Source organism: Scyliorhinus torazame, chromosome 3 (assembly GCF_047496885.1).
Source record: "Scyliorhinus torazame isolate Kashiwa2021f chromosome 3, sScyTor2.1, whole genome shotgun sequence".
Lineage (NCBI taxonomy): Eukaryota > Metazoa > Chordata > Chondrichthyes > Carcharhiniformes > Scyliorhinidae > Scyliorhinus > Scyliorhinus torazame.
The window spans coordinates 279,418,310-279,445,961 of record NC_092709.1 but is presented as its reverse complement, the minus strand read 5'-3'; the positions used below and the strand labels follow the sequence as shown (position 1 = coordinate 279,445,961).

At 56.7% G+C, this 27,652-nt stretch overlaps 2 protein-coding genes across 6 annotated transcripts in view; one reads left to right on the top strand and one right to left on the bottom strand.

The window, feature by feature from the left end:
* Positions 1-3,550, top strand: part of tmem267 (transmembrane protein 267) — a 32,510-nt gene extending 28,960 nt beyond the window's left edge. For all 5 annotated transcript variants that reach the window (XM_072497300.1, XM_072497301.1, XM_072497302.1 and 2 more), the window contains one exon: positions 2,650-3,550. In XM_072497300.1, the coding sequence (XP_072353401.1) occupies positions 2,650-2,985 (336 nt within the window). In that variant the 3' untranslated portion in view covers positions 2,986-3,550. The remainder of the gene's footprint in view (positions 1-2,649) is intronic.
* LOC140409134 (interleukin-11 receptor subunit alpha-like) overlaps positions 1-27,652 on the bottom strand; it is a 174,872-nt gene that overhangs the window by 17,253 nt on the left and 129,967 nt on the right. The gene's annotated exons all lie outside the window — the stretch shown is intronic.

Genomic DNA, 27,652 nt, shown 5'->3' with positions numbered 1-27,652 from the left:
AAGTGCCCGAAAATCCAGGACCTCTTCACCGGCCCGTTCAGCCCCCGTACATTCCAAGTTACATGGAATCATAGCATTTACAGTGCAGAAGGAGGCCATTCGGCCCATTGAGTCTTCACTGGCCCTTGGAAAGCACACCCTACTTAAGCCCACACCTCCACCCTAACCCCGTAACACAGTAACCCCACCTAACCTTTTAATAATCTTTTATTGTCACAAGTATGAAGTTACTATGAAAAGCCCCTGGTCGCCACATTCCAGCGCCTGTTCGGGTAAGCTGGTACAGGAATTGAACACGCACTGCTGGCCTTGTTCTGCATCACAAACCAGCTGTCTAGCCCACTGAACTAAACCAGCCCTTTTGGACACTAAGGGGCAATTTAGCATGACCAATCAACCCAACCTGCATATTATTGCACTGTGGAAGGAAACTGGAGCACCCGGAGGAAGCCCACACAGATACGGGGGGAAAGTGCAAACTCCACAACCGGGTCTCTTTCTCTTCCCCCCCCCCTCACTTCCGTTCACCAGCACTACGTGCCAGCATGGCGGCTCCTCCTATCCTCTCCTCCTTGGTCTGTGCAAACAGCTCCCAGTTGTCCCCACCCTCCCCCACACAGACACATCCAAAACTACAGGTCACCTCCAAAAAAGAACGACCACCACAACTGGTGGGTGAGGCAGTTGCCCCTTAAAAACATATTGCCCCTTAACAAACAATCACAACAGCTGAGAAAAATAAAACAGCCTCCGGCCCCCACACTACCCACATCTTCCGAAGTTTGTTATTCCAGCTCTTCCGTTGCCCATCAACATTCAGTTCTCCAGTTTATTGTCTCTAATAAAGTCATTGGCCTCCTCTGGGGTTTCGAAATAGTACTCCCGGCCTTCAAAAGTTACTCCACTTTCGCCGGGTACAGCACCCCAAACCGGACTAATTTGTTACAAAATGGACTTCCGGTGGCGGCCATAGAGTGGTCGAGCCCAGGGCAGCACTGTAAGAATTCAATCATGTGACATACTGATATAATCGGTAGTTTGGGTGGGCTAACAGTCAACCTGTTCTAGCAGCCTTTGTGAAAACACCTTCCCCAATAAAGTTTTTTTTGTACCTTCGTGGTCTGCAAACTTTTTTAAATACCACACTACGCATCACCTCTTGACATTCAATGGCATTACCGTTGCATCACCCCCATTATCAATATCCTGAATTTATCATTGACCAGAAACTAAATTGGACTAGCCATATAAATACTGTGGCTACAAGAGGACAGGAGTCCTCAAGTGAGTAAGTCTCTTGCCTGCTTCCCCACTATCTACAAGACACAATCCAGGAGTGTGATGGAATACTCTCCACTTGCCTGGATGAATGCAGTTGCAACAACAATCAAAAGCTTGACACCATCTAGGACAAAGTAACCTGCTTGATTGACACTCCTTCCAGAAGCTCACCACAGACGCACAGTGGCAGCAGTGTGTACCATCTACAAGAAGCACTGCAGGTACTCACCAAGGTTCCTAGACAGTACATTCAAAACCCACAATCGCAAGCATCTAGAAGGACAATGGGGGCAGACATTTGTGGGCATCACCACCACCTGGAAGTTTTCCTCCAAGCTGTTCACCATCCTAATTTGGAAATATATTGATGTTTTTCACCATTGCTGGGTCAAAATCTTGGAACTCCCTCCCTAACTATCATTACGAATGTATCTACACCACTTGGACTGCACAGTGGTCAGCTCACCACCACTCTCTCAAGGGCATTTGGGGATGGGCAATAAATGTTGAATGAATAGAAATAAATTGGGGACATAATTTTCCCAGGGCCCTTGGAGATTGAGTTGGCGGGGACGCCACCAGTTTTGGTGGTGGATGTTGAAACTCCCACGGCACTCATTAAATTCCACCCCTTGTGTGAGAATGAGGAAAGAAGTATTGTTACGATGGCCCAAGCTCCGCTTTTGTAGTCTATAAACTTCAGAAACTGCATTAAGCTAAAGAAGAATGGAACGATAGATACTTAGGTCATGGCAGCACAGAGTGGGGGAAATAGAGAAAGATCAGTTCCTTTTTTTTTTCAATCTTAATAAAAAATTAAAGCAAACAAAATCTCTGGAATAGGTAGGAATACAGGCGATGAGGGAGGATCATTCGGGAAGATGAATATAGATTAAGGGTGGATTTTGTTCTTGTTTTATCTCTTTGCCATCTTCACTTTCAAGGATTGAGTTGGAATTGAGTGAGAAATGGATGGAGTGTAATTCAAAAGGGAAATGGTACAGTAGTGATGAGAAGGGATGGTGAGTTTGGAAATCTTCCTCCAAAGAAGAAAAATTTAATTGGACTGAAAAGGCTGCACCTTGATGAAATATTTTTAAGCTCTTCCAAATATGAATTGACATTTTCATCTTTTCTAGTAGATGTCTTGGAGATCGAAACCAGATTGTTTTTGAGTTAGAACTAAGTTTCTTTTGTAACAATATGGAATTGCAAGGAATACCAGGCAAAGTAAGCTTTCTTAAAAAGTTTCCAACAGTGGACCTGAGCCAGCTGCTTACAAATTATACATACTTCATTTTTAAAAAACAGAATTTTAACAACCATCTTTTGGAAATGTGCAGTAACAGCTCTTTTTTTCTCTTTTAGGCGGCATTGCATCTCCCCCAAAGGCCTGCACTGCATTGTTCCACGGTGATACCTGTAGTGGCTTTTTCAATGAAACTTGCTATGTGGATACTTAGACTTAAAGATTCTTGGTGTTTTCTGCCATGGATGGTGACCATCTCTTGGGTTTCTCATCATGTCCGTGATGGTGTCCGACATGGACTATGGTTCTGTCCCTTTGGAAATACAGCTCCTGTGCCATATTGGACCTACATAGCAATTACAGCCTCATTCCCTCACCTTTGCTCAGTTCTTATGTATGTGACTGGCACTAGAGAAACAATGTCCATGTCCCATGGAATTGCAATTGATGTATAACAATACATTTGTATGTCGTGATTTTCTGTTTCAGATGAAGCTTACCACACTGAACTAGACGTATTTTCAGATGCCAACTACTGACCGTTGTGAAACTACTTTTTGTGAAACTACTTGTGTATCTGCAATATGCTGTATATAAAATTTAAAACATAGCCTCATTCTCTGATAAACAAAGCTGCTATGTATGTGTAACATGTGTGTTTTTCAGGAATAAAGTGTTTTAAATTTGTATTTCCCTACAGTTCCTGTTGTAAACATGATCAATGACTCACATAAAGCTATGTAATCTTTTCAGTTGATCGAAGTGCATATGTATTGTGATTGAAGGTTAGAATGAGTAGCATTTTATTATTTAGATTAAAGATACTTTGCTTGTGTTGAAGTGTGTTTGTTGAAAATTGATGCCAATTTGTGATAGTATTGGGCCATCTACGTCCCACATAGGAAAAGCAGTGATGTAGTAATTTATGATTAACGATTGATCTTCTGTAAACCGAGTGAGCACCTTTGTTATGGTTACTGGAACTTATATCAAATTAAATGAACTTGGTGTTTTCAGATACATTCCCTTTTTCTAATCGTACTTTGATACTTCAAAAATGCACATTGCTGGTCATGTTAATACTTTTGAAATTCTATCTACATTCTCGAGCAAATATCATCACTTTGTTTAATGTAAGATGTGTACTTATGAGTCACGTTCAATTGAATTTTTCAATTGCTTTTATATAGCAAGTACCCTTTTAATTCAAATCAAAAGATCAATAACAGTTTTGGAAACTTGGGAGGTGGGTTCAACCAAGTCATTCAAGAAGGGCTTTGATTACTATCTGAAAAAGACCGTGTCAGGCTTTGGGGAGAAGGCAGGGAGTGGCTCTGATTGAATTACTCCTCCATGTCAGCACAGGCACAATAAACCCAATGGTGGTTTTCTGTGCTGTAACCATTTTATTCTATGATTGTGCCACATTGCCAGGTAGCCAAGTGATCATATTACTTGGCTAGTAACACCGAGATTGGCAGATCAAATCCTATCCACGGCATGTTGTGAAATTGATGTGAATTTATAAACTTGCTAAATTATGGGCTATCGTCAGAAAATGATATGAAACCTGCAGATTTTTTTATTTGTTCTCGGGATGTGGATCTTGCCGGCAAAATTGATATTTATTTATTGTCAATCCTGAATTGTCCTTGGCAGTGACACTTTTAGATGCTCCCCCAATGCTGTTTAGGGAATTCAGTAATTTGACCCAGCCACAATGAAGTAATATATATCTGCTACAATGGCTTGTGACTTGGAAGGTGATAGTGTTCCCCATGCCTCTGTTGAGCTTGTCTTTCTGGCTGGTGGAAGTCCTGGATTTGTGAGTAGCTGCTGAAGAAGCCGTGGCTGCAGTGCATCCTGCAAGTATTACACACAGCAGACCAGGTGAAGGGGTGGATGGACTCTCGCTCAGGTGAATTGCTTTGTCCTGAATAGTAATATATAAGTCCTGCTTGATAATTATTGAAACTGCACTTATCCAGTGGAGACTATGCCACCAGATTCCTGATTTGTGCCCTGTAGTTGATAGAAATGCTTTGGGAACACAGGAAGTGAACCATTCACCATGGAATACTCAAGTTTCTGAACTCCTCTAGTAGCCAAGGCAGTTAGATGGTTGTCCCAGTTCAGTACTGGTCACTGCTGAGCCCAGGATGCTGAGGGTAGGTGTCTTGATCATGGTAAGATCTACAAATGTGACAAGGTGATGTTTTGAACTTTTAATTGGAGGTGACTTGAGGTCATGCTGTTTGTTGTCATGTGCTGATGCTTCTGAAGAATTGTGAATACTACTGAACACTCTGCAATCAGAGAACAGTCCCTCTGCTGCTTTGTTTTGTGGGATGTGGGTGTTGCTGGGCATTTATTGCCCATACCCAATTGCTCTTGAGGTGCTGGTAAGCTCCCTTCTTGAACCACTACAGTCTGTGTGGTTTAGGTACATTCACAGCGTTGTTCGGAAGGGAGTTCCAGAATTTTGACTAATCAACAGTGAAGGAACGACAATATATCCCCAGTCAGGATGATATGTAGTTTAAAGGGGAACTTAGAAGGTGGCGGTGTTCCTATGCATCTGCTAACCTTGTCGTTTGTGGTGTAGAAGTCATGGGTTTTTTGCGTGGGTTTCGCCCCCACAACCTAAAGATGTGCAGGGTCATCGGATTGGTCACGTTAAATTGCCTCTTATTGTAAAAAATTAATTGGGTACTGTAAATTTATTTTTAAAAAATAAGTCATGAGTTTGGAAGGTGCAGTCCATGGTGCTTCGGTGATTTGATAGAGAGTACATTGCTGCCACTGTGCATCTGTGGTGGAGGGAATGAACATTGAAGACTGTGAATGAGGTGCCAATCAAGTGGGCTGCTTTTCCCTGGATGGTGTTGAGCCTCTTGAGTGTTGTTGGAGCTGCAGTCACCCAGGCAAGCAGACAGTATTCCATCACATTCTTGACTTGTGCCTTGTAGATGGTGGATTGGTTTTGGGGAGTCATATGGTGAGTTATTCTCCACAGAATTGCCAAGCTCTGACTTGCTCGGGTGAGTCAGGGTCGCTGTGTGCAGCAGGAACTCCAGCAGCGATGTCCTTGAACTAAAATGATTGGCCTCCAATAAACATGTCTTTGTGTCAGAAATGATTCCAGTAATTGGCAAGTTTTCCCCCAATCCCCACTAACTTCAATTTTCCTTGATGCTGCACATGAGACTTCACATACTTCTTGTCTACAAAACCCTGCTTCTCTTGTCACTTCAGTATTTTTGCTTCAGCTTTTTCCATTATAAATCCATACGGCAGCAGTTCTCAAACTGGATTGTAACTGCAATTGGGGGGGTCACTAACAGCAAATAGGGAGAGGAAAAATAAAATATGGTAGTGCAGTGTGAACTGCAAGATGTGACAATTTGGATTTGGAATCAAGCCATCAATCACCACTTCAATTCAGTAGCAGAACTGGATCGTATCTGTTACTGACAGACCTCATCTATAATATTGATACATTGATTTTTGGGGAGTGCAGTTTTTATCTGGTTGCATCTGCATTCAAATGAAAACAATTCCTCTAGCATGAGTGAATGAATTGTTATTGATATAAAAGTTGCTCAATTAGTCATGGACTGTGCAAGAATTCAGAGAGCACATTTTCAAAAAGGGAAACCATTAAATACTGAAGCTGGAGGCACTGCCACTTTGCTCTGAAGTGATTGAAAAGTGTGGATGTGAAGTCCAGGCCGAGCACCCCCTCTGAGACTACACCCTGTACTGACACCAAGGCCCAGACAGTATCCATCCCTGCCCTTGCCTTGCCTTGATCGTCTCTCGCTTCACTTAATCTTGAAGCGCAGCACTGTCCCATGAACTGGCAACAATCCATGTGCTGCTGAGCCCTGGCCTGTCTAAGCCCAACTCCATCATTCTGGCATTACAGAACGACTAGGCTCTGATATCAGCCGCCTCAGGGCCCTCAACCTGTGCCTCTGATACTTCCTGGCCAAGGTCCAAAAACTGGAGTGGCTCCGATAAAGTACTAGACTGGTGAGTACATAAAATCATTTTTTTTACAAGGCATGTTAAAAATGCATGTTTTCATATTTGGATTGGATTGGATTTGTTGTCACGTGTACCGAAGTACAGTGAAAAGTATTTTTCTGCGAGCAGCTCAACAGATCATTAAGTACATGAGAAGAAAAGGGAATAAAAGAAAATACATAATAGGGCACACAACATATACAATGTAACTACAAAAGCACTGGCATCGGATGAAGCATACAGGGTGTAGTGTTCATGAAATCAGTCCATAAGAGGGTCATTTAGGAGTCTGGTGACAGTGGGGAAGAAGCTGTTTTTGAGTCTGTGTGCGTGTTCTCAGACTTCTGTATCTCCTGCCTGATGGAAGAAGTTGGAAGAGTGAGTAAGCCGGGTGGGAGGGATCTTTGATTATACTGCCCGCTTTCCCCAGGCAGCGGGAGGTGTAGATGGAGTCAATGGATGGGAGGCAGGTTTGTGTGATGGACTGGGCGGTGTTCACGACTCTGAAGTTTCTTGCGGTCCTGGGCCGAGCAGTTGCCATACCAGGCTGTGATGCAGCCTGATGGGATGCTTTCTATGGTGCATCTGTAAAAGTTGGTAAGAGTCAATGTGGACATTTATATGATGACCTGCAATACGTGAACTTTATACATTGAATGTAACTGCTATGTATGCTTCTTTATTGCTGCTGGCTTTTGATGGCATCAGGGGTCACGTTAATTTTCAATTGTTAAAATGGGGTTGTATTGGAAAATAGTTTGGGAATGGCTGCCTGTGGACACATTTCTGCTCGTACTGTAATCGCATCCACCTGCCAGTGATATATTTATTTTCCTTTTCTTCAGCCTGTGATGAAGAGAAAGTGCTCCATTGACCCTTATTGCCAGAGGATTTGTTTACCTTTAAATTGAGGTATTATGTAAAAAAGAGAATATATAACCTTACACAGGGGGACTAAATTATTCTGTGTGACCTAGTCCAATGATCCCCACCTCTTAACCCCAGTAGATTTCAGGAGTTAAAACAGCTCAACATACTCATGGATGGGATTCTCAGTCCATTCACAGAGCGGGATTTTCCAGCACTGCTGCAGTCAATGGGACATTTGGCTAAGCGCCTAATTCTCCCGTTCTTGCCAACAGCGGTCGCGGAGCGGACTGCCAACGGAGAATCCCGGCCAGGACTGTTTCTGCTGAGTGGTTTCACTTCAAATTCACCTCCATTTCGCCTCAGAACCAGCATCGGTGTTTGTGAATGTATTTATGTACATCATTCAGTTTTTTTTTTTTAAAGTACTATTTCTATATGAAATAACAGTTGGAAAATATTGAGGAACTCATTCGCCAAGAAATATTAAGTTTGATTTGGTATTTATTAGACCCATGTGGTCTGGCTTGACAGGGGTTTATTAGCAAGTATTTGTACTGGTTCTGTTGGTTGAAAATGCAGTTCCAGCTTGAAACTGTGTTCTAGAATTCTATAACTTGGACTGATAATGTACCGAAGGATTGACTCGTTGTGGGGCACTTTGAGCCCTGTAACTGAAGAAATGTAAACCCCATCAGTTTTTCAGGTTTCCTCCACACGTTCAGGCGGATATTCAGGAAGCCAAAGGTTGCATTTCAATTAATCAATTGTGCACTGAAATTGTTTCCTTTGGCAGGAGGTTGGTAAGCAGAGAAATCATTTAGGCAATCAGCAACAAATGAAAAAAAATCCAAGGTTGAGATGAGGAGAATCTATTTTGCACAGTGACTTAGGATCTGGAATGTACTGTCTGAAAGGAAGTGGATATCTGGGGCGAAATTCTCCGTTATCGGCGGAAAGTCCGCCGATCGGCGCAAAAAACGGCGCAAATCCGACTTGCGTCACGTCGGAAAAAAGGGTCGATAGTCTCCGGCCCGAAATGGGCTAGCAGTGACGTAACGGGATCCACGCTTGCGCAGTGGTTCACGCCGTGCAGCGTCATACGCGCTGCACGGCGTGACGGCTCATAAGGCCGCGCTGCTCCCCCCCCCCCCCCCACCCGACCGCAACACCCGACTGGATGGCTGGCCGTCGCTCAGCCCCGAGGTTCGAGTCACGCGATGTGGAGGCGCTCCTGGACGCGGTGGAGCAGAGGAGGGACGCCCTGTATCCCGGGCACGGCCGCAGAGTTGCCCCACGCCACAGCCGGCGTCTGTGGAGGGAAGTGGCAGAGGCCGTCACCGCTGTGGCCCTGACACCACGGACAGGCACCCAGTGCCACAAGAAGGTGAACGACCTCGTCAGAGCAGGCAGGGTGAGCCTCCCCATATCCCCCCTCCCCCATATCCCCCCTCCCCCATATCCCCCCTCCCCCATATCCCCCCTCCCCCATATCCCCAAGTGAATCCAGCCTTAACCTCTGCAATGCACACGCAACCGATGGCGTGCATTCATATACCTGCCTAACAGTGTTGCCTTTTACCCCTGCCACCAACGCCCCCCCCCCCCCCACAGGAGAAGCGCGCACACAACAATAGGGAGCATGTGAGGACTGGAGGAGGGCCCGCTGATGAGAGGCCACTGACCGTACACGAGGAAAGGGCCCTGGAACTGGCTGGTGGACCTGAGGACCGGGAGGTTGCTGATGCAGAGGTCGGGGGCGTACTAGCGAGTGAGCCACCGACAGCCCGTCCCCATATCCCGCCTCCCCTATATCCCCCTCCCCCGTATCACCTGATCACTGCCTGATGTCTAACCATGCATGCTTCATTGTGTATCGCAGGACCAAACGTCCAGGCACCCATCCCCGCAGATGCAGACCGCCCGCAGGATACCCCTCGGAGACCACAGGAGACGGAGAGACCCGCACCCTCCAGCATGCGACGCCCGCAGGATGCCCCTCGGAGACCACAGGAGACGGAGAGACCCGGACCCTCCAGCATGCGACGCCCGCAGGATGCCCCTCGGAGACCACGGGAGATGGAGAGACCCGCACCCTCCAGCATGCGACGCCCGCAGGATGCCCCTCGGAGACCACAGGAGACGGAGAGACCCGGACCCTCCAGCATGCGACGTCCGCAGGATGCCCCTCGCACACCACGGGAGACGGAGAGACCTGGAGCAACAGGGAGACGACACCCCCGTCACGTGCGGGAGCAACCACCCAGCGATGAGGGGGGCAGCCACAGGCCCCCGTCACATCCGAGCCAGGACACCACTACCCAGGACACCACTACCCAGGACACCCCTACCCGGGACAGCACTACCCGGGAAGACGAAATACCGGACAGTGACTCAGAGTGGATGGGTGGAGACGAACCCCCACCCCAAAGTGCCATGGACTCAGAGTGGGACGAAGAGCACGACACAACGCCACTGCTGTCACCAACACCCTCCACCATCGCAGAAACACTCACCACGGTTGGGCACTTTAGTGATGAGGTGTCTGGTACACTCACTGGTGCGCACCACACAGCCGTCTCGGTACAGCAGGTGGAGGTAGGAGCAGCAGAGGGACCGGGCGGTCGGAGGGCAGCCCAGGCCAAGCGAACATCTGCCGCCCAGATGGATCCCGGGTTCCTGCAGTTACCACACCCACACATAGATCCGATGCAACCACCGACCCGGAGACGAGCGAAGAGGGTGACGGGCGGCTTGCGGCGGCTGCGGTCGCAGGTGGAGGAATCCACCCGCGTCCAGGAGCTGGGAGTGGTGCCGGTCATGCGTGCCACCCAGGCTGACACCGCACGGGTGGCGTCCGCGGTGGAGGCAATGGGTGCGACGGTGTCAGACATGGGGAACGGTTTGCGAGGCCTGGGGCCTTCCGTGCAGGCGGCGTCCGTGGCCCAGGAAATGGCTGCCCTCTCACAGGAGGCCATGAGCCAGTGCCAGCGCCAGATGGCAGAGGCGCTCAACGCCATAGCCCAGTCTCTGCAGGCCATGGCCCAGTCTCTGCAGGCCATGGCCCAGTCTCAGCAGGCCATGGCCCAGTCTCTGCAGGCCATGGCCCAGTCTCTGCAGGCCATCGCTGAGGGCATCGGCGCCAGTGGCCATGTGCGAGCCGGCGTCGCACTGTCACAGACAGGGTTTGCCAACACCCTGGGCTCCATGGCTGCAAACCTGCAGACCCCTGTCGATACCAGCATGAGCCTCCAGGACTGGCAGCGCCAGATGTCGGGGGGGCGTCGGATGGCCAGTCCGTTCGCATCCCCCACCCATGTAGAGGCCTGGGGGCCATCGGGCACCCCGAGGGAGGAGGAGGTGGTGTGGTCCGTCCCGGCTCCCTCTGTAGGGGAGGTCCCGGTACACCGCGACACCTCGGACCCCCCCCTCCCCCCCCGCCTTCCGTCCCAGGTGCATTAGGTGGGCAACGGGCAGGACAGGCTGGCAGCTCGCCATCCCAGTCGCCCGGGCCGCAGCCTGGCCCATCTAGGCCAGGACGCCCCAGGAAACGGCCGCCAAAGGGATCCAGTGTCAGAGAGCAGGAATCACAGGAGTCCACCTCCAGTTCTGCTGTACCGTCTGGGGAACCACGGAGATGTACTCAAAGGGCCCGTAAGGCCAAACAATTAGACACTGAGTAAGTTGGCACGGGTGCAGGGCACAGATGAGTTTTAGGGGCTAGGGCACGTGCATGAACTCCTTTGGTTATTAAAGTCAATGTTACACCTACCGAAGCTGCCTTTGTGCTCTGTCCAAAGTGTGCGGGGGTGTCATGTACGTTGAGCGCAAGTGTGTGTGTGAGGGGTGGTCTTACCTCAGCCCCAGGTGAGTCTGCCCCCTTCCCCCTGGGCCGCCATCAACATCCCCCGGGCAGAGGACGGGACCGTGCGCTGCAGTGTCACAGCCGCATGCAGGGATGGTCCGGGTGGATGGTGGTACCGTGGCCATGGGTCAGACATAGTCCAACGATGTAGAGCCAGGAGCTCATCGGAGGCGGGTTGTCATCATCCTCCATGGCCTGCGATAGACACGCGTCCACCCGCAACTGTGTGAGCCCGGCCCGTTGTGCCGCAGGTGGATTGGCAATGGGGGGGGGGGGGGGGGGTGGTGTGCATGCGGGTGGGGTGGGTGGGGTTGGGGAGGGAGGTGAGGGTGCTGGGTGGGTGGATGGGTGGGGGGTGTGGGTGGTCGGCTGTTGCCATGGTGTGCAGTCTGTGGCCATACTACCCGATTCCCACACCCATCTAGTCAATGAAGCGGGCGTCTATCAGTCTGTCCCGTGCCCGCTGGGCCAGCCGGTAACGGTGGACAGCCACCCGCCTGTGTCTACCCCGTCTGCCCTGACCATTGCCCCCATCCCCCTCATCTGGGGAGGACTGGGCCTCTTCCTGCTGCTCCTCCACTCCGCCCTCCTCTGCCTGCGGCACATCGCCCCTTGTTGTGCAGGGCGCAGCACACCACAATGATGCGGCCGACCCTATCTGACCGATACTGGAGGGCGCCCCCAGAGAGGCCCAGGCACCTGAAACGCATCTTCAGCACGCCAAAGCACCTCTCGATCACTCCCCTTGTCGCTACATGGGCATCATTGTAGCGGTTCTCCGCCTCATTGCGTGGCCTCCGTATAGGCGTCATCAGCCACGATCGCAATTGATAGCCCCTGTCACCCAGCAACAAGCCCCTCAGCCGGGGATGGCGTCCTTCGTACATGCCGGGGATGGATGACCGCGACAACACGAATGAGTCGTGTACACTGCCTGGGTGACGGGCGCAGACGTGCAGGATCATCATGCAGTGGTCGCAGACCACCTGTACGTTCATCGAATAGGTCCCCTTCCTATTAGTGAACACGGCCCTGTTATCTGCAGGTGGCCGCACGGCGACGTGCATCCCATCGATCGCGCCCTGGACCATGGGGAACCCGGCAACGGCAGAGAAGCCCACAGCCCGGGCATCTTGGCTGGCCCGGTCCACGGGGAAGCGGATATAGTGGTGCGCCATGGCATATAGGGCATCTGTCACTGCCCGGATGCACCGATGTCTGCGATATGCCGGACAGGTCCCCACTCGGTCCCTGGAATGACCCCGTTGCATAAAAGTTCAGGGCCACCGTAACCTTGACGGACACGGGGAGAGGGTGTCCCCCGCCAGTGCCACGCGGTGACAGGTGTGCCAGCAGGTGGCAGATGTGTGCCACGGTTTCCCGGCTCATCCGGAGTCTCCTCCTGCATTCCCGGTCCGTGAGGTCCTGGTATGACTGCCGGGGCCGGTACACACGGGGCGCCCTCGGGTGCCTCCGTTGCCGTGGGGCCGCGACGTCCTCCTCGTCCTGTCGGTCAGGTGTCGTCGGTCGTCGTCCGTCGTCCGTCGTCGTCGTCGTCGTCGTCCCTCCTCCTCCATCCTCCATCCTCCATCCTCCATCCACCATCCTCCATCCTCCATCCTCCATCCTCCATCCTCCATCCTCCATCCTCCATCCTCCATCCTCCATCCTCCATCCTCCATCCTCCATCCTCCATCCTCCATCCTCCATCCTCCATCCTCCATCCTCCATCCTCCATCCTCCATCCTCCATCCTCCATCCTCCATCCTCCATCCTCCATCATCCATCATCCATCATCCATCCTCCATCATCCATCATCCATCATCCATCAATCATCCAGGGCAACATAGACAGGAGCGGCGGCCAACACCGCTGGATGATCTGAAAACATGACGGCCTGGTGGGGGGGGGGGAGGGGAACGACGACATGTCATCATTGCCCATATCCCCTCCTCCCCCCAGCCAGGTGGCATGGACCGCATGGGTCCAACTGTTGGAGGCTGTCACCTGGCCAGGTGAACCAACTCACTTGCCCTCCCATCCCCCTCCTCGGCACGGACCTCCCCCCAACCTCCACCCCAGCACGGACCCCCAACCCCCAACCACCACCCCAGCACGGACCCCCCCCCCCCAACCTCCACCCCGGCACGGACCCCCCCCCCAACCTCCACCCCGGCACGGAACCGACCCCCCCCAACCTCCACCCCAGCACGGACCCCCCCCCAACCCCCAACCTCCACCCCGGCACGGACCCCCCCCAACCTCCACACCAGCACGGACCCCCCCCCCCCAACCTCCACCCCTGCATGGACCCCCCCCCCCCAACCTCCACCCCAGCACGGACCTCCCCCCCAACCCCCAACCTCCACCCCGGCACGGACCCCCCCCAACCTCCACACCAGCACGGACCCCCCCCAACCCCAACCTCCACCCCGGCACGGACCCCCCCCCCCAACCTCCACCCCGGCACGGCACGGACCCCCCCCAACCTCCACCCCTGCACGGACCCCCCCCCAACCTCCACCCCAGCACGGACCCCCCCCCCCCCCCCAACCTCCACCCCAGCACGGACCCCCCCCCCAACCTCCACCCCAGCACGGACCCCCCCCCCCCAACCTCCACCCCTGCACGGACCCCCCCCCCCAACCTCCACCCCAGCACGGACCTCCCCCCAACCTCCACCCCGGCACGGACCCCCCCCAACCCCCAACCTCCACCCCAGCACGGACCCCCGCCCCAACCTCCACCCCAGCACGGACCCCCGCCCCAACCTCCACCCCAGCACGAACCCCCCCCAACCTCCACCCCGGCACGGACCCACCCCAACCTCCACCCCAGCACGGACCCAACCCCCAACCTCCACCCCGGCACGGACCCCCCCCCCAACCTCCACCCCGGCACGGCACGGACCCCCCCCCAACCTCCACCCCAGCACGGACCCCCCCCCCAACCTCCACCCCAGCACGGACCCCCCCCCCCAACCTCCACCCCGGCACGGACCCCCCCCCCCAACCTCCACCCCGGCACGGACCCCCCCCCCAACCTCCACCCCGGCATGGCACGGACCCCCCTCCACCCCAGCACGGACCCCCCCCCCAACCCCCAACCTCCACCCCGGCACGGATCCCCCCCCAACCTCCACCCCAGCACGGCACAGACCCCCCCCCAACCTCCACCCCAGCACGGACCCCCCCCCCAACCCCCAAACTCCACCCCAGCACGGACCCCCCCCCCCAACCCCCAACCTCCACCCCAGCACGGACCCCCGCCCCAACCTCCACCCCAGCACGGACCCCCGCCACAACCTCCACCCCAGCACGAACCCCCCCCAACCTCCACCCCGGCACGGACCCACCCCAACCTCCACCCCAGCACGGACCCAACCCCCAACCTCCACCCCGGCACGGACCCCCCCCTCCAACCTCCACCCCGGCACGGCACGGACCCCCCCCCCAACCTCCACCCCAGCACGGACCCCCCCAACCTCCACCCCAGCACGGACCCCCCCCCCCCCCAACCTCCACCCCGGCACGGACCCCCCCCCCAACCTCCACCCCGGCACGGACCCCCCCCCCCCCAACCTCCACCCCGGCATGGCACGGACCCCCCTCCACCCCAGCACGGACCCCAACCCCCAACCTCCACCCCGGCACGGATCCCCCCCCAACCTCCACCCCAGCACGGCACAGACCCCCCCCCCAACCTCCACCCCAGCACGGACCCCCCCCAACCCCCAACCTCCACCCCAGCACAGACCCCCCCCAACCTCCACCCCGGCACGGACCCCCCCCCAACCTCCACCCCAGCACGGACCCCCCCCCCCAACCCCCAACCTGCACCCCAGCACGGACCCCCCCCCAACCTCCACCCCAGCACGGACCCCCCCAACCTCCACCCCAGCATGGACCCCCCCCCAACCCCCAACCTCCACCCCAGCATGGACCCCCCCCCCCAACCCCCAACCTCCACCCCAACACGGACCCCCCCCCCCAAACTCCACCCCAGCACGGACCCCCCCCCCAACCTCCACCCCAGCACGGCACGGACCCCCCCAACCTCCACCCCAGCACGGACCCCCAACCCCCAACCTCCACCCCAACACGGCCCCCCCCCCCCCCAACCTCCACCCCAGTACGGACCCCCCCCCCAACCTCCACCCCAGCACGGCACGGACCCCCCCCAACCTCCACCCCAGCACGGACCCCCCCAACCCCCAACCTCCACCCCAGCACGGACCCCCCCCAACCTCCACCCCAGCACGGACCCCCCCCCCCCAACCTCCACCCCAGCACGGACCCCCCCCAACCTCCACCCCGGCACGGACACCCCTCCCAACCCCAACCTCCACCCCGGCACGGACCCCCCCCAACCTCCACCCCAGCACGGACCCCCCCCCAACCCCCAACCTCCACCCCAGCACGGCCCCCCCCCCAACCTCCACCCCGGCACGGACCCCCCCCAACCTCCACCCCGGCACGGACCCCCCCCAACCTCCACACCAGCACGGACCCCCCCCCCAACCCAACCCCCAACCTCCACCCCGGCACGGACCCCCCCCCCCCCCAACCTCCACCCCGGCACGGCACGGACCCCCCCCCAACCTCCACCCCTGCACGACCCCCCCCCCCCAACCTCCACCCCTGCACGGACCCCCCCCCCCCAACCTCCACCCCAGCACGGACCCCCCCCCAACCTCCACCCCGGCACGGACCCCCCCCAACCCCCAACCTCCACCCCAGCACGGACCCCCGCCCCAACCTCCACCCCAGCACGGACTCCCGCCCCAACCTCCACCCCAGCACGAACCCCCCCCAACCTCCACCCCGGCACGGACCCACCCCAACCTCCACCCCAGCACGGACCCAACCCCCAACCTCCACCCCGGCACGGACCCCCCCCCCAACCTCCACCCCGGCACGGCACGGACCCCCCCCCCAACCTCCACCCCAGCACGGACCCCCCCCCCAACCTCCACCCCAGCACGGACCCCCCCCCCCAACCTCCACCCCGGCACGGACCCCCCCCCCAACCTCCACCCCGGCACGGACCCCCCCCCCCCCCAACCTCCACCCCGGCATGGCACGGACCCCCCTCCACCCCAGCACGGACCCCCCCCCAACCCCCAACCTCCACCCCGGCACGGATCCCCCCCCCAACCTCCACCCCAGCACGGCACAGACCCCCCCCAACCTCCACCCCAGCACGGACCCCCCCCCAACCCCCAACCTCCACCCCAGCACGGACCCCACCCCCAACCCCCAACCTCCACCCCAGCACGGACCCCCGCCCCAACCTCCACCCCAGCACGGACCCCCGCCCCAACCTCCACCCCAGCACAGACCCCCCCCCCAACCTCCACCCCAGCACGGACCCCCCCCCAACCCCCAACCTCCACCCCAGCACAGACCCCCCCCAACCTCCACCCCGGCACGGACCCCCCCCCCAACCTCCACCCCAGCACGGACCCCCCCCCCCAACCCCCAACCTGCACCCCAACACGGACCCCCCCCCAACCTCCACCCCAGCACGGACCCCCCCAACCTCCACCCCAGCATGGACCCCCCCCCAACCCCCAACCTCCACCCCAGCATGGACCCCCCCCCCAACCCCCAACCTCCACCCCAACACGGACCCCCCCCCCCAACCTCCACCCCAGCACGGACCCCCCCCCCAACCTCCACCCCAGCACGGCACGGACCCCCCCAACCTCCACCCCGGCACGGACCCACCCCAACCTCCACCCCAGCACGGACCCAACCCCCAACCTCCACCCCGGCACGGACCCCCCCCTCCAACCTCCACCCCGGCACGGCACGGACCCCCCCCCCCCAACCTCCACCCCAGCACGGACCCCCCCAACCTCCACCCCAGCACGGACCCCCCCCCCCCCAACCTCCACCCCGGCACGGACCCCCCCCCCCCAACCTCCACCCCGGCACGGACCCCCCCCGCCCCCCAACCTCCACCCCGGCATGGCACGGACCCCCCTCCACCCCAGCACGGACCCCAACCCCCAACCTCCACCCCGGCACGGATCCCCCCCCAACCTCCACCCCAGCACGGCACAGACCCCCCCCCCAACCTCCACCCCAGCACGGACCCCCCCCCCAACCCCCAACCTCCACCCCAGCACAGACCCCCCCAACCTCCACCCCGGCACGGACCCCCCCCCAACCTCCACCCCAGCACGGACCCCCCCCCCAACCCCCAACCTGCACCCCAGCACGGACCCCCCCCCAACCTCCACCCCAGCACGGACCCCCCCAACCTCCACCCCAGCATGGACCCCCCCCCCCCAACCCCCAACCTCCACCCCAACACGGACCCCCCCCCCAAACTCCACCCCAGCACGGACCCCCCCCCCAACCTCCACCCCAGCACGGCCCCCCCCCCCAACCTCCACCCCGGCACGGACCCCCCCCAACCTCCACCCCGGCACGGACCCCCCCCAACCTCCACACCAGCACGGACCCCCCCCCCAACACAACCCCCAACCTCCACCCCGGCACGGACCCCCCCCCCCCAACCTCCACCCCGGCACGGCACGGACCCCCCCCCAACCTCCACCCCTGCACGGACCCCCCCCCAACCTCCACCCCTGCACGGACCCCCCCCCCCCAACCTCCACCCCAGCACGGACCCCCCCCCAACCTCCACCCCGGCACGGACCCCCCCCAACCCCCAACCTCCACCCCAGCACGGACCCCCGCCCCAACCTCCACCCCAGCACGGACTCCCGCCCCAACCTCCACCCCAGCACGAACCCCCCCCAACCTCCACCCCGGCACGGACCCACCCCAACCTCCACCCCAGCACGGACCCAACCCCCAACCTCCACCCCGGCACGGACCCCCCCCCCAACCTCCACCCCGGCACGGCACGGTCCCCCCCCCAACCTCCACCCCAGCACGGACCCCCCCCCCAACCTCCACCCCAGCACGGACCCCCCCCCCCCCCAACCTCCACCCCGGCACGGACCCCCCCCCCCCAACCTCCACCCCGGCATGGCACGGACCCCCCTCCACCCCAGCACGGACCCCCCCCCAACCCCCAACCTCCACCCCGGCACGGATCCCCCCCCCAACCTCCACCCCAGCACGGCACAGACCCCCCCCAACCTCCACCCCAGCACGGACCCCCCCCCAACCCCCAACCTCCACCCCAGCACGGACCCCACCCCCAACCCCCAACCTCCACCCCAGCACGGACCCCCGCCCCAACCTCCACCCCAGCACGGACCCCCGCCCCAACCTCCACCCCAGCACAGACCCCCCCCCCAACCTCCACCCCAGCACGGACCCCCCCCAACCCCCAACCTCCAACCTCCACCCCAGCACAGACCCCCCCCAACCTCCACCCCGGCACGGACCCCCCCCCCAACCTCCACCCCAGCACGGACCCCCCCCCCCCAACCCCCAACCTGCACCCCAACACGGACCCCCCCCCAACCTCCACCCCAGCACGGACCCCCCCAACCTCCACCCCAGCATGGACCCCCCCCCAACCCCCAACCTCCACCCCAGCATGGACCCCCCCCCCAACCCCCAACCTCCACCCCAACACGGATCCCCCCCCCCAACCTCCACCCCAACACGGACCCCCCCCCCCAACCTCCACCCCAGCACGGACCCCCCCCCCCAACCTCCACCCCAGCACGGCACGGACCCCCCCAACCTCCACCCCAGCACGGACCCCCAACCCCCAACCTCCACCCCAACACGGCCCCCCCCCCCCAACCTCCACCCCAGTACGGACCCCCCCCCAACCTCCACCCCAGCACGGCACGGACCCCCCCAACCTCCACCCCAGCACGGACCCCCCCCCAACCCCCAACCTCCACCCCAGCACGGACCCCCCCCCCAACCTCCACCCCAGCACGGACCCCCCCCCCCAACCTCCACCCCAGCACGGACCCCCCCCAACCTCCACCCCGGCACGGACACCCCTCCCAACCCCAACCTCCACCCCGGCACGGACCCCCCCCAACCTCCACCCCAGCACGGACCCCCCCCCAACCCCCAACCTCCACCCCAGCACGGCCCCCCCCCCAACCTCCACCCCGGCACGGACCCCCCCCAACCTCCACCCCGGCACGGACCCCCCCCAACCTCCACACCAGCACGGACCCCCCCCCCAACCCAACCCCCAACCTCCACCCCGGCACGGACCCCCCCCCCCAACCTCCACCCCGGCACGGCACGGACCCCCCCCAACCTCCACCCCTGCACGGACCCCCCCCCAACCTCCACCCCTGCACGGACCCCCCCCCCCAACCTCCACCCCAGCACGGACCCCCCCCCAACCTCCACCCCGGCACGGACCCCCCCCAACCCCCAACCTCCACCCCAGCACGGACCCCCGTCCGAACCTCCACCCCAGCACGGACCCCCGCCCCAACCTCCACCCCGGCACGGACCCCCCCCAACCTCCACCCCGGCACGGACCCCCCCCAACCTCCACACCAGCACGGACCACCCCCCAACCCAACCTCCACCCCGGCACGGACCCCCCCCCAACCTCCACCCCGGCACGGCACGGACCCCCCCCCCAACCTCCACCCCTGCACGGACCCCCCCCCCAACCTCCACCCCTGCACGGACCCCCCCCCCAACCTCCACCCCTGCACGGACACCCCCCCCAACCTCCACCCCTGCACGGACCCCCCCCCCCCCAACCTCCACCCCAGCACGGACCCCCCCCCAACCTCCACCCCAGCACGGACCCCCCCCCCAACCTCCACCCCGGCACGGACCCCCCCCCCAACCTCCACCCCGGCACGGACCCCCCCCCCCAACCCCCAATCTCCACCCCAGCACGGACCCCCGTCCGAACCTCCACCCCAGCACGGACCCCCGCCCCAACCTCCACCCCAGCACGAACCCCCCCCAACCTCCACCCCGGCACGGACCCCCCCCAACCTCCACCCCGGCACGGACCCCCCCCAACCTCCACCCCAGCACGGACCCCCCCCCCAACCTCCACCCCAGCACGGACCCCCGCCCCAACCTCCACCCCAGCACGAACCCCCCCCAACCTCCACCCCGGCACGGACCCCCCCCAACCTCCACCCCAGCACGGACCCAACCCCCAACCTCCACCCCGGCACGGACCCCCCCCCCCCCCCAACCTCCACCCCGGCACGGCACGGACCACCCCCCCAACCTCCACCCCAGCACGGACCCCCCCCCAACCTCCACCCCGGCACGGCACGGACCCCCCCCCCAACCTCCACCCCAGCACGGACCCCCGCCCCAACCTCCACCCCAGCACGGACCCCCCGCCCCAACCTCCACCCCAGCACGGACCCCCCCCAACCTCCACCCCAGCACGGACCCCCCCCCCCAACCTCCACCCCAGCACGGACCCCCCCCAACCTCCACCCCAGCACGGACCCCCCCCCCAACCTCCACCCCAGCACGGACCCCCGCCCCAACCTCCACCCCAGCACGGACCCCCCCCCCCAACCTCCACCCCAGCACGGACCCCCCCCCCAACCTCCACCCCGGCACGGACCCCCCCAACCTCCACCCCAGCACGGACCAACCCCCAACCCGGCACGGACCCCCCCCCCCCCCCACCCCGGCACGGACCCCCTCCCGGCACTCCCCCGGAGCCCAGCCTACTCTAACCCCCCCCCCCCCGCCGCACACACACACACACACAACCCGAGACACACCTCTCCTCACGCAATCAGACTGTGGCCACGCCATTTCCTGCCCAGAGCCAACCCCCCAGGCCGTCACTCACTTCCACGCTGGTCGGCGTGAGCCTGGAGCACCGGGTCACGCCGATGAAAAGGAGGTTTGATTCACGTCAACGTGAACGGTCATCACGTCGACGGGACTTCGGCCCATCCGGAAGGGAGAATATCGGCAGGCCGAAAATCGGCTGCCTTGCGCAGACCCGTGACATTCTCCGCAGCAGCGGCGCCATTAACGCCCCGCCGACTTTTCTCCCTTCGGAGACTTCGGCGGGGGCGGGGGGCGGGATTCACGGCGGCCAACGGCCATTCTCCGACCCTCTGGGGGGTCGGAGAATGACGCCCCTGATATTCTTAAAGAGGAAAAAGCTTGCCAGGCTACAGGGAACGAACAATGGAATGGAATTAATTGGATAGCTCTTTGACAGTACAGACAGGATGGGCTGAAATGGCCTCCTGTGTAACGCAATTCCATAATCCTGAACGAACAAGAGCTTTTTTTTTGGATTAGGTCAAGCCTTCTGATTCACTGCACCCTTGGGAACAATGCCAGCTCTTTGAACTGTGACTGCAAAAATTATAAATAAGTTAGAAGGTTTCACATTCTTCGTGCTAAATATTTATAGCCTTGTCTGAACCCAGCCAGAGAGAGAGAGAGAGAGAGTGGATGGTGTGAGCTTTCTGAAACAGTCTATTGGAAAGTAAATTTAAAAGACCGATAGGGGGTGATTTTGAGCCTTCTTTCTCTCTGTCCATGAGAAAGTCGGCACAGGCTCAAAATCCAGAGGTAAGGGGAAAGCGTGATTCTCTCCGGCGAGATTGGCTTTGGAATTTTCACCGCCGCCGCCGCCAGAGGAGTCATGTGACCCCACGCAAGCCCAGGCATCTCATTTTAATAGGTTAGCTTGTCATTAGCGAGCACTATCTCCCAACCTTCAGCACCCTCCCGGGATAGTCACCAGGCCGCCGGCATCATTTACAACAGATATACGTAAACGTGAACCTGGCGGCTTCCCCTCCAAGGGGACTATCGGAGGTGAGCGCTCAGGCAGCCATGATTCCCCAAGCTCTTCACTGCTCAGGGTGCACCGAGAGGACGTGAGGACACCGAAGTTCAACTCTGGTCTGGCGGTCAGCCACTCATTCTCGGGGCGGAGGGTCACAAACAAGCCCTACATTTCTTCCTTTAAGTGGGTCTGGAGACTAGCATGCAGGCAGCGCTTGCTGGGATTGTGCTCAAATTACTGCTGAGGGAGTGTCCATCCCTACACGGAGACAGCATTCTCAGGACTAAGGGTGGGGGGAGCTCTATTGAATCTCAATTGCACTTGTTTAGGAAGCTTGTCTATCAGGAATGAGTGGGTAGGGTTTGTGAAATGGAAGAATGTGGGTGCCCTCTAGATGTGTGAATATTTTGTTTAATAACAGTCTACAATACTTTGATACAAAAAGGAGAAAAAACAAACAACTGAACCGTCCACAGATCGCAATAACCATGAACCGACAAGAAAAAGGTACCACGCCATACACACAGGTACCTTTACTCAACAGAATATCAGTACAAACACAGAACTACAACAGTAGATTTATACAAAAGAAACAAATACACAATCAATAGTGTAATGAAGTTGGGCAGCATGGTGGCGCAGTGGTTAGCACTGCTGACTCACGGCACCGAGGTCCCAGGTTCGATCCCGGCTCTGAGTTACTGGCCGTGTGGAGTTTGCACATTCTCCCCGTGTTTGCATGGGTTTCACCCCCACAACCCAAAGATGTGCAGGGTAGGTGGATTGGCCAGGCTAAATTGCCCCTTTATTGGAAAAAATGATTGGGTACTCTAAATTATTTACCAGATTTTATCTACACCCTCGGGGCCAGGGACCGCCTTGATGCCCAGCGGTGATAAAGTTGAGGGACCTGGTGGTCTCTCGACTTGGTGGACATCTGGCGACATCTCCATCCTAACTCCAGTGTGTTCATTTGAGTGAGGTCTGGAGTCGGAGTTTCCAAAATCAATCGCTTTTACATTTCAAGGGTGTCCATGCCCCATGTTCCATCAGCGTCTGTGCAGCAGGTGCTGTGCTCAGACCAGCGTCTAGCATGGATAGAACTTGTTCCGGTCTGCGCGCAGTACTGGCGGTCCACGTACTGGCACCTTAACAACCTGCTGCTGGAGGATGAGCGGTTACTAGGCTTGTTTCATCGCTTCTGGGCCGGCGGGAGAAGCAAGCGAGGAGGCTTCTCCTTGAGACTAAGGTGGGCAAGACTCACATCTGTATCTTCTGTCAGGAGTATGCGAGGGAATCGTCAAAGAGGCAGAAATCAAGGGTCGAGGAGTTATGAAGGAGGTGCTCGACCTGGAGTCCCGTCTCAGCAGCCTGATGAGGATCCGCCCCTGCGGCTGCTGTACAAAGAGAAGAAGGGCACGCAGAGGGACCTGCAACTCGTCCGGTTCCACCACCCGTATGTGAGGTCACTGATTTAGTTCTTCACTGACCTGGACCCCTTCTCGCTGGAAAAAAAGACAATGGGTTTGTCAACCGTTCCTTACGCTGCTGGCCGTGATGCATCCCTCGTTTTGGATCTGGAGGGCATCAGGACCCATGCCCAGAATTTCTACACTGCCCTTTTCTCTCCTCATTGGTCCATTGAGGATGCTCACAGAGTTTTGTGGGAGGACCTGCCACTGTACTTTGGTACATGTGACAATAAAAAATCAAATCAAGTCAAATTTATGACAGCCCTCACCACTCACCTTGATTTTATTATCTTTTCATTGTATGTTGTGGAGAATTATGGAGCCCAGAAAGTTGATGTTTGTATTCATAGCGATAAAGCAGCAGCAGAGACGTGCCGCTGCATGCAGCTAGGACCAGCTGAAGAGGGAGAGGCTGGACCCTTAGCTGTACAGGGTGAAGCAACACTGAGGGAACAGCCCCGTTTGAGACTCTACCGGCCAAGGGGGTCTTATGATGTTGGTCTTCCTATCTTCAGATGTCAGAGCCACAGTGCCGGAGAAGGTTAGCCTGGATCTTGTGTCCAGGCGTACCTTTTTTTTTAGCAAATATTTTATTGAAGCATTTGTAATTTTAACAATTTAACATGTTGACATTTCTAAAACAACCGCGCGGGTCGGCGCACATAATACCCCTTAAAAGAACAAACAATAAACCACGTCCCCCACTTCTCCCGCCCTGTCCCCAATTACCCATACACTAAGTTCCCTGTCCTTATTTAACATTACCATGCCTCCTGTTTTCCTCCCCCCCCCCCCCGCCCCTTCTCCCTCCCTCCCCCCCCCCCCCCCCCTCCTTACTGCTGACGTTCAATTTTTGTTGAAGGAATCGTTAAACGGCTACCAACTCCGGGCGAATCCCTGTATTGGTCCTCTCGGAGCGAACTTGATTTTCTCCTGTTATGGGCCAGGGTTTAGAGAACCCCAAAGTGTATCATGGAATTCACCTGACCCACAACTTTTAATAGATTGTGGTATGGGGACCACACGGCCCACTCTACAGGTGTACAGCAGAAATAGAAAAGTATTTTTTAAAGCAAAACAATGTTTATTCTATGAACTCAAGTTAACCTTTTTAAAACATACAGTGAACATCTTAGCAACCATCAATTCAAATACAACCCCAAAGAATACAACACTAAGTAATCGTTAACAACTTCCCAAACAACATCCAGTAGAAACACTTTTCAACAGAAGCACATTAGATTTACATTCACTACTGAGAACATTTATAATTCAGAATTCACCAAATGATCAAGAGATAGTCGTTTGATGGCAGAGAGAACAGCAGTACACCTGCTTGGTCTGGCTTCAGCTCCAACACGAAACTAAAACACACCCTGCAGCAAACAGCCTAAAACGAAAGTAAAAAGCTGACAGATAGCCCCAGGTCCACCCACACTCTGACATCACTGCTGTAGTAAACACCCATTTCTTAAAGGTATTTATATACACACCCATTTCTTAAAGGTACTCTCGCATGACACTCCAGACTGTGAAACCCTACCATATCGCTGACCCACACTCCTGACTTTGGGGCTCTGAGTCCCTCCATCTCAGCAAGATCTGTCTCTGGGCCACCAGGGAGGAGAAGGCCAGGATATCGGCCTGCTTCTTCCCCCCCCCCCCCCCCCCACACTTTGCCCTTGTATCCTCCAACACCCCAAACATTGCCAATTCTGGAGTCCAGGCGTACCTTTGAGCAGCACTGGTATTGCAGTGCTGCCATCCTTGGTGGACGGGGCAAAGAGTGCAACACTCACAGGAAGGGCCGGGAAATGGCATTAGTATGTCTTGAGGGTTCTCACTTTTCCTCGCTTCCCCACTTTGCCATCATCACTCGCATGGTCAGACTCCTCCCTGGCCAGAAGGCCTCGTGACAAGTGGTCAACCTATGAAGTCAATGGATGAGAGATCACTTTGGAAGTGTGAGGGGGTGCAGTGAGAGACTGGAGGTGGCAGACCTAACCGAACCCCGCAATGACCTGCACTGTTGTCACTCACCAAGGCAGCTATTTACTCCCAGGCGGCGGTGGAAACCCTGCTGGTGGGCTGCCTCCCGGATTGCGGGTACAGGATATTCCGCCTCTGCCGCACAACATACAGGTGTTTGGTCAGGGCTCTCTTCGTGAAACCCAGAGCTGGTTTCCGTGCTGCAATCCCCACGACTGGAATTTTAATAAATGCTGGGTAGTGCTGGAGAAGTGTTTTATATTGAGCTTCCCAGTGATTGCACTGATTAGGTTTCCACAGGGTGAGCGAATCAGCGGGAGGGCACTAGGAGCACAGTGTGAATCTCGTGGGGAGATAAACATCTCTTCAAGAGCTGTAAGATTCTGTGCAAAATCCCGTCGTCTCCCTCGGTGGGTTTCACTCCATTTTTCTTGCCGGAACTGACACTTTGCAGTTTTTTGGTAAGATTCCATCCACCCATCTGTGTCTGTCTCAAGGGGCATTTGTGCTTCACATAGAACAGAAATTAGTATATTTAAAATCTCATGCACAATGAAATAATAACTGCTTTATAAGTATATAATTTCTCTTGCAGTGGAAATATAGAAAATCAATTTTATTTAAAGAAAAAAATAATTCATGTTCAACTACTCGTAGAGTTGCAGATTACTGAATTTACTCATTCTGTATTTGTTTGAAAATTAGATATGACTTTAAATGTTTCACTTGGTGCATGTTATGCGGTGTATATATCAATAAATACAAGAGTAGATTTGGATTTACTATATTTTTCTTAAAGTTAGAATGCCCACATTGAAGAAAGGACTTTAAACTAAATTGTGGTGTGAGCTTGGAAAGTTAAATTAAAAAGGCAAAGCAATAATGCAGGGTATGGGAATTAATAACCAAAGTGTGACAGGAATAGAGAGTGCACTAGCAAATATGGTCAAAGTAGGGAATAATGGGGGAGGAGGGTTCAAGTGAAAGGAGATTTAGAAATACTAATAATAATAGTTATTGTCACAAGTAGGCTTACATTAACACTGCAATGAAATTACTGTGAAAAGCCCCAATTCGCCACATTCTGGCGCCTGTTCAGTTACACAGAGGGAGAATTTAGAATGTCCAAAATACCTGATAGCACGTCTTTCGAGACTTGTGGGAGGAAACCGGAGCACCTGGAAAAGACCCATGCAGACACAGGGAGAACATGCAGACTCCGCACAGACAGTGACCCAAGCCGGGAATCGAACCTGGGACCTTGGCACTGTGAAGCCATTGTGCTAACCACTATGCCACCGTGCTGCACACAAGGTAAGGTCTTACAGTAAACGTTGAAGTAATAGTTGAGGTATATCAATGATCAAAGTAAAAAGACATGCCCAATTGGACAGGAAGTAACAGTCGTGTTCACTGGTAATAGTACATCAGAGAAGAAGATCAAAGCAGGGAATAGTAAAAAAAATAAATTGAAGTTGTTTATCTGAAAGCAAGGAACAGCCACAATAAGATAAATGAACTAGTGGCACAATTAGAGAAATTGTTTCAAACTAATGGTTACAAGGTGACCAAGACTGGGAAATAAGTGTTCCAGGGTACGGTGAGGTTATTCATGAAGGTCCCACCTTCTCAACTTTGCCGTTCACCTGAGATGTGGTGGTCCTCAGATTAAATAACCACTAGTCCGCTCTCCACCTCACAGTGGAAAGTAGCCAAGGGCAGCACGGTGGCACAGTGGTTAGCATTGCTGCCTCACGGCGCCGAGGTCACAGGTTCGATCCCGGCTCTGGGTCACTGTTCGTGTGGAGTTTGCACATTCTTCCAGTCGTCCCCACAACTCAAAAATGTGCAGGGTAGGTGGATTGGCCACGCTAAATTGCCCCTTAATTGGAAAAAATGAATTGGGTAATCTAAATTCTAAATTTTTTTTTAAAAGGGGAAAGCAGCCTATGGTCATCTGGAACTATGGCATCTTTACCGTTAGATTTCAGAAAGCAAAGCGGACTGGAGGAGGAGGAGGAGTGGCCCTAGTAATAAAGGATGGCATAACGACATTAGTGAGAAAAGATTTTAGCTCAGAAAATCGGGAGGTGGAATCAATATGGAAGGAAAATGGGAATAACAAGGGTCAGAAAATGCTGGTGAGAATAGTTAATAGGCCCCCTAACAATAGTCATAACATTAAAGAAGGAA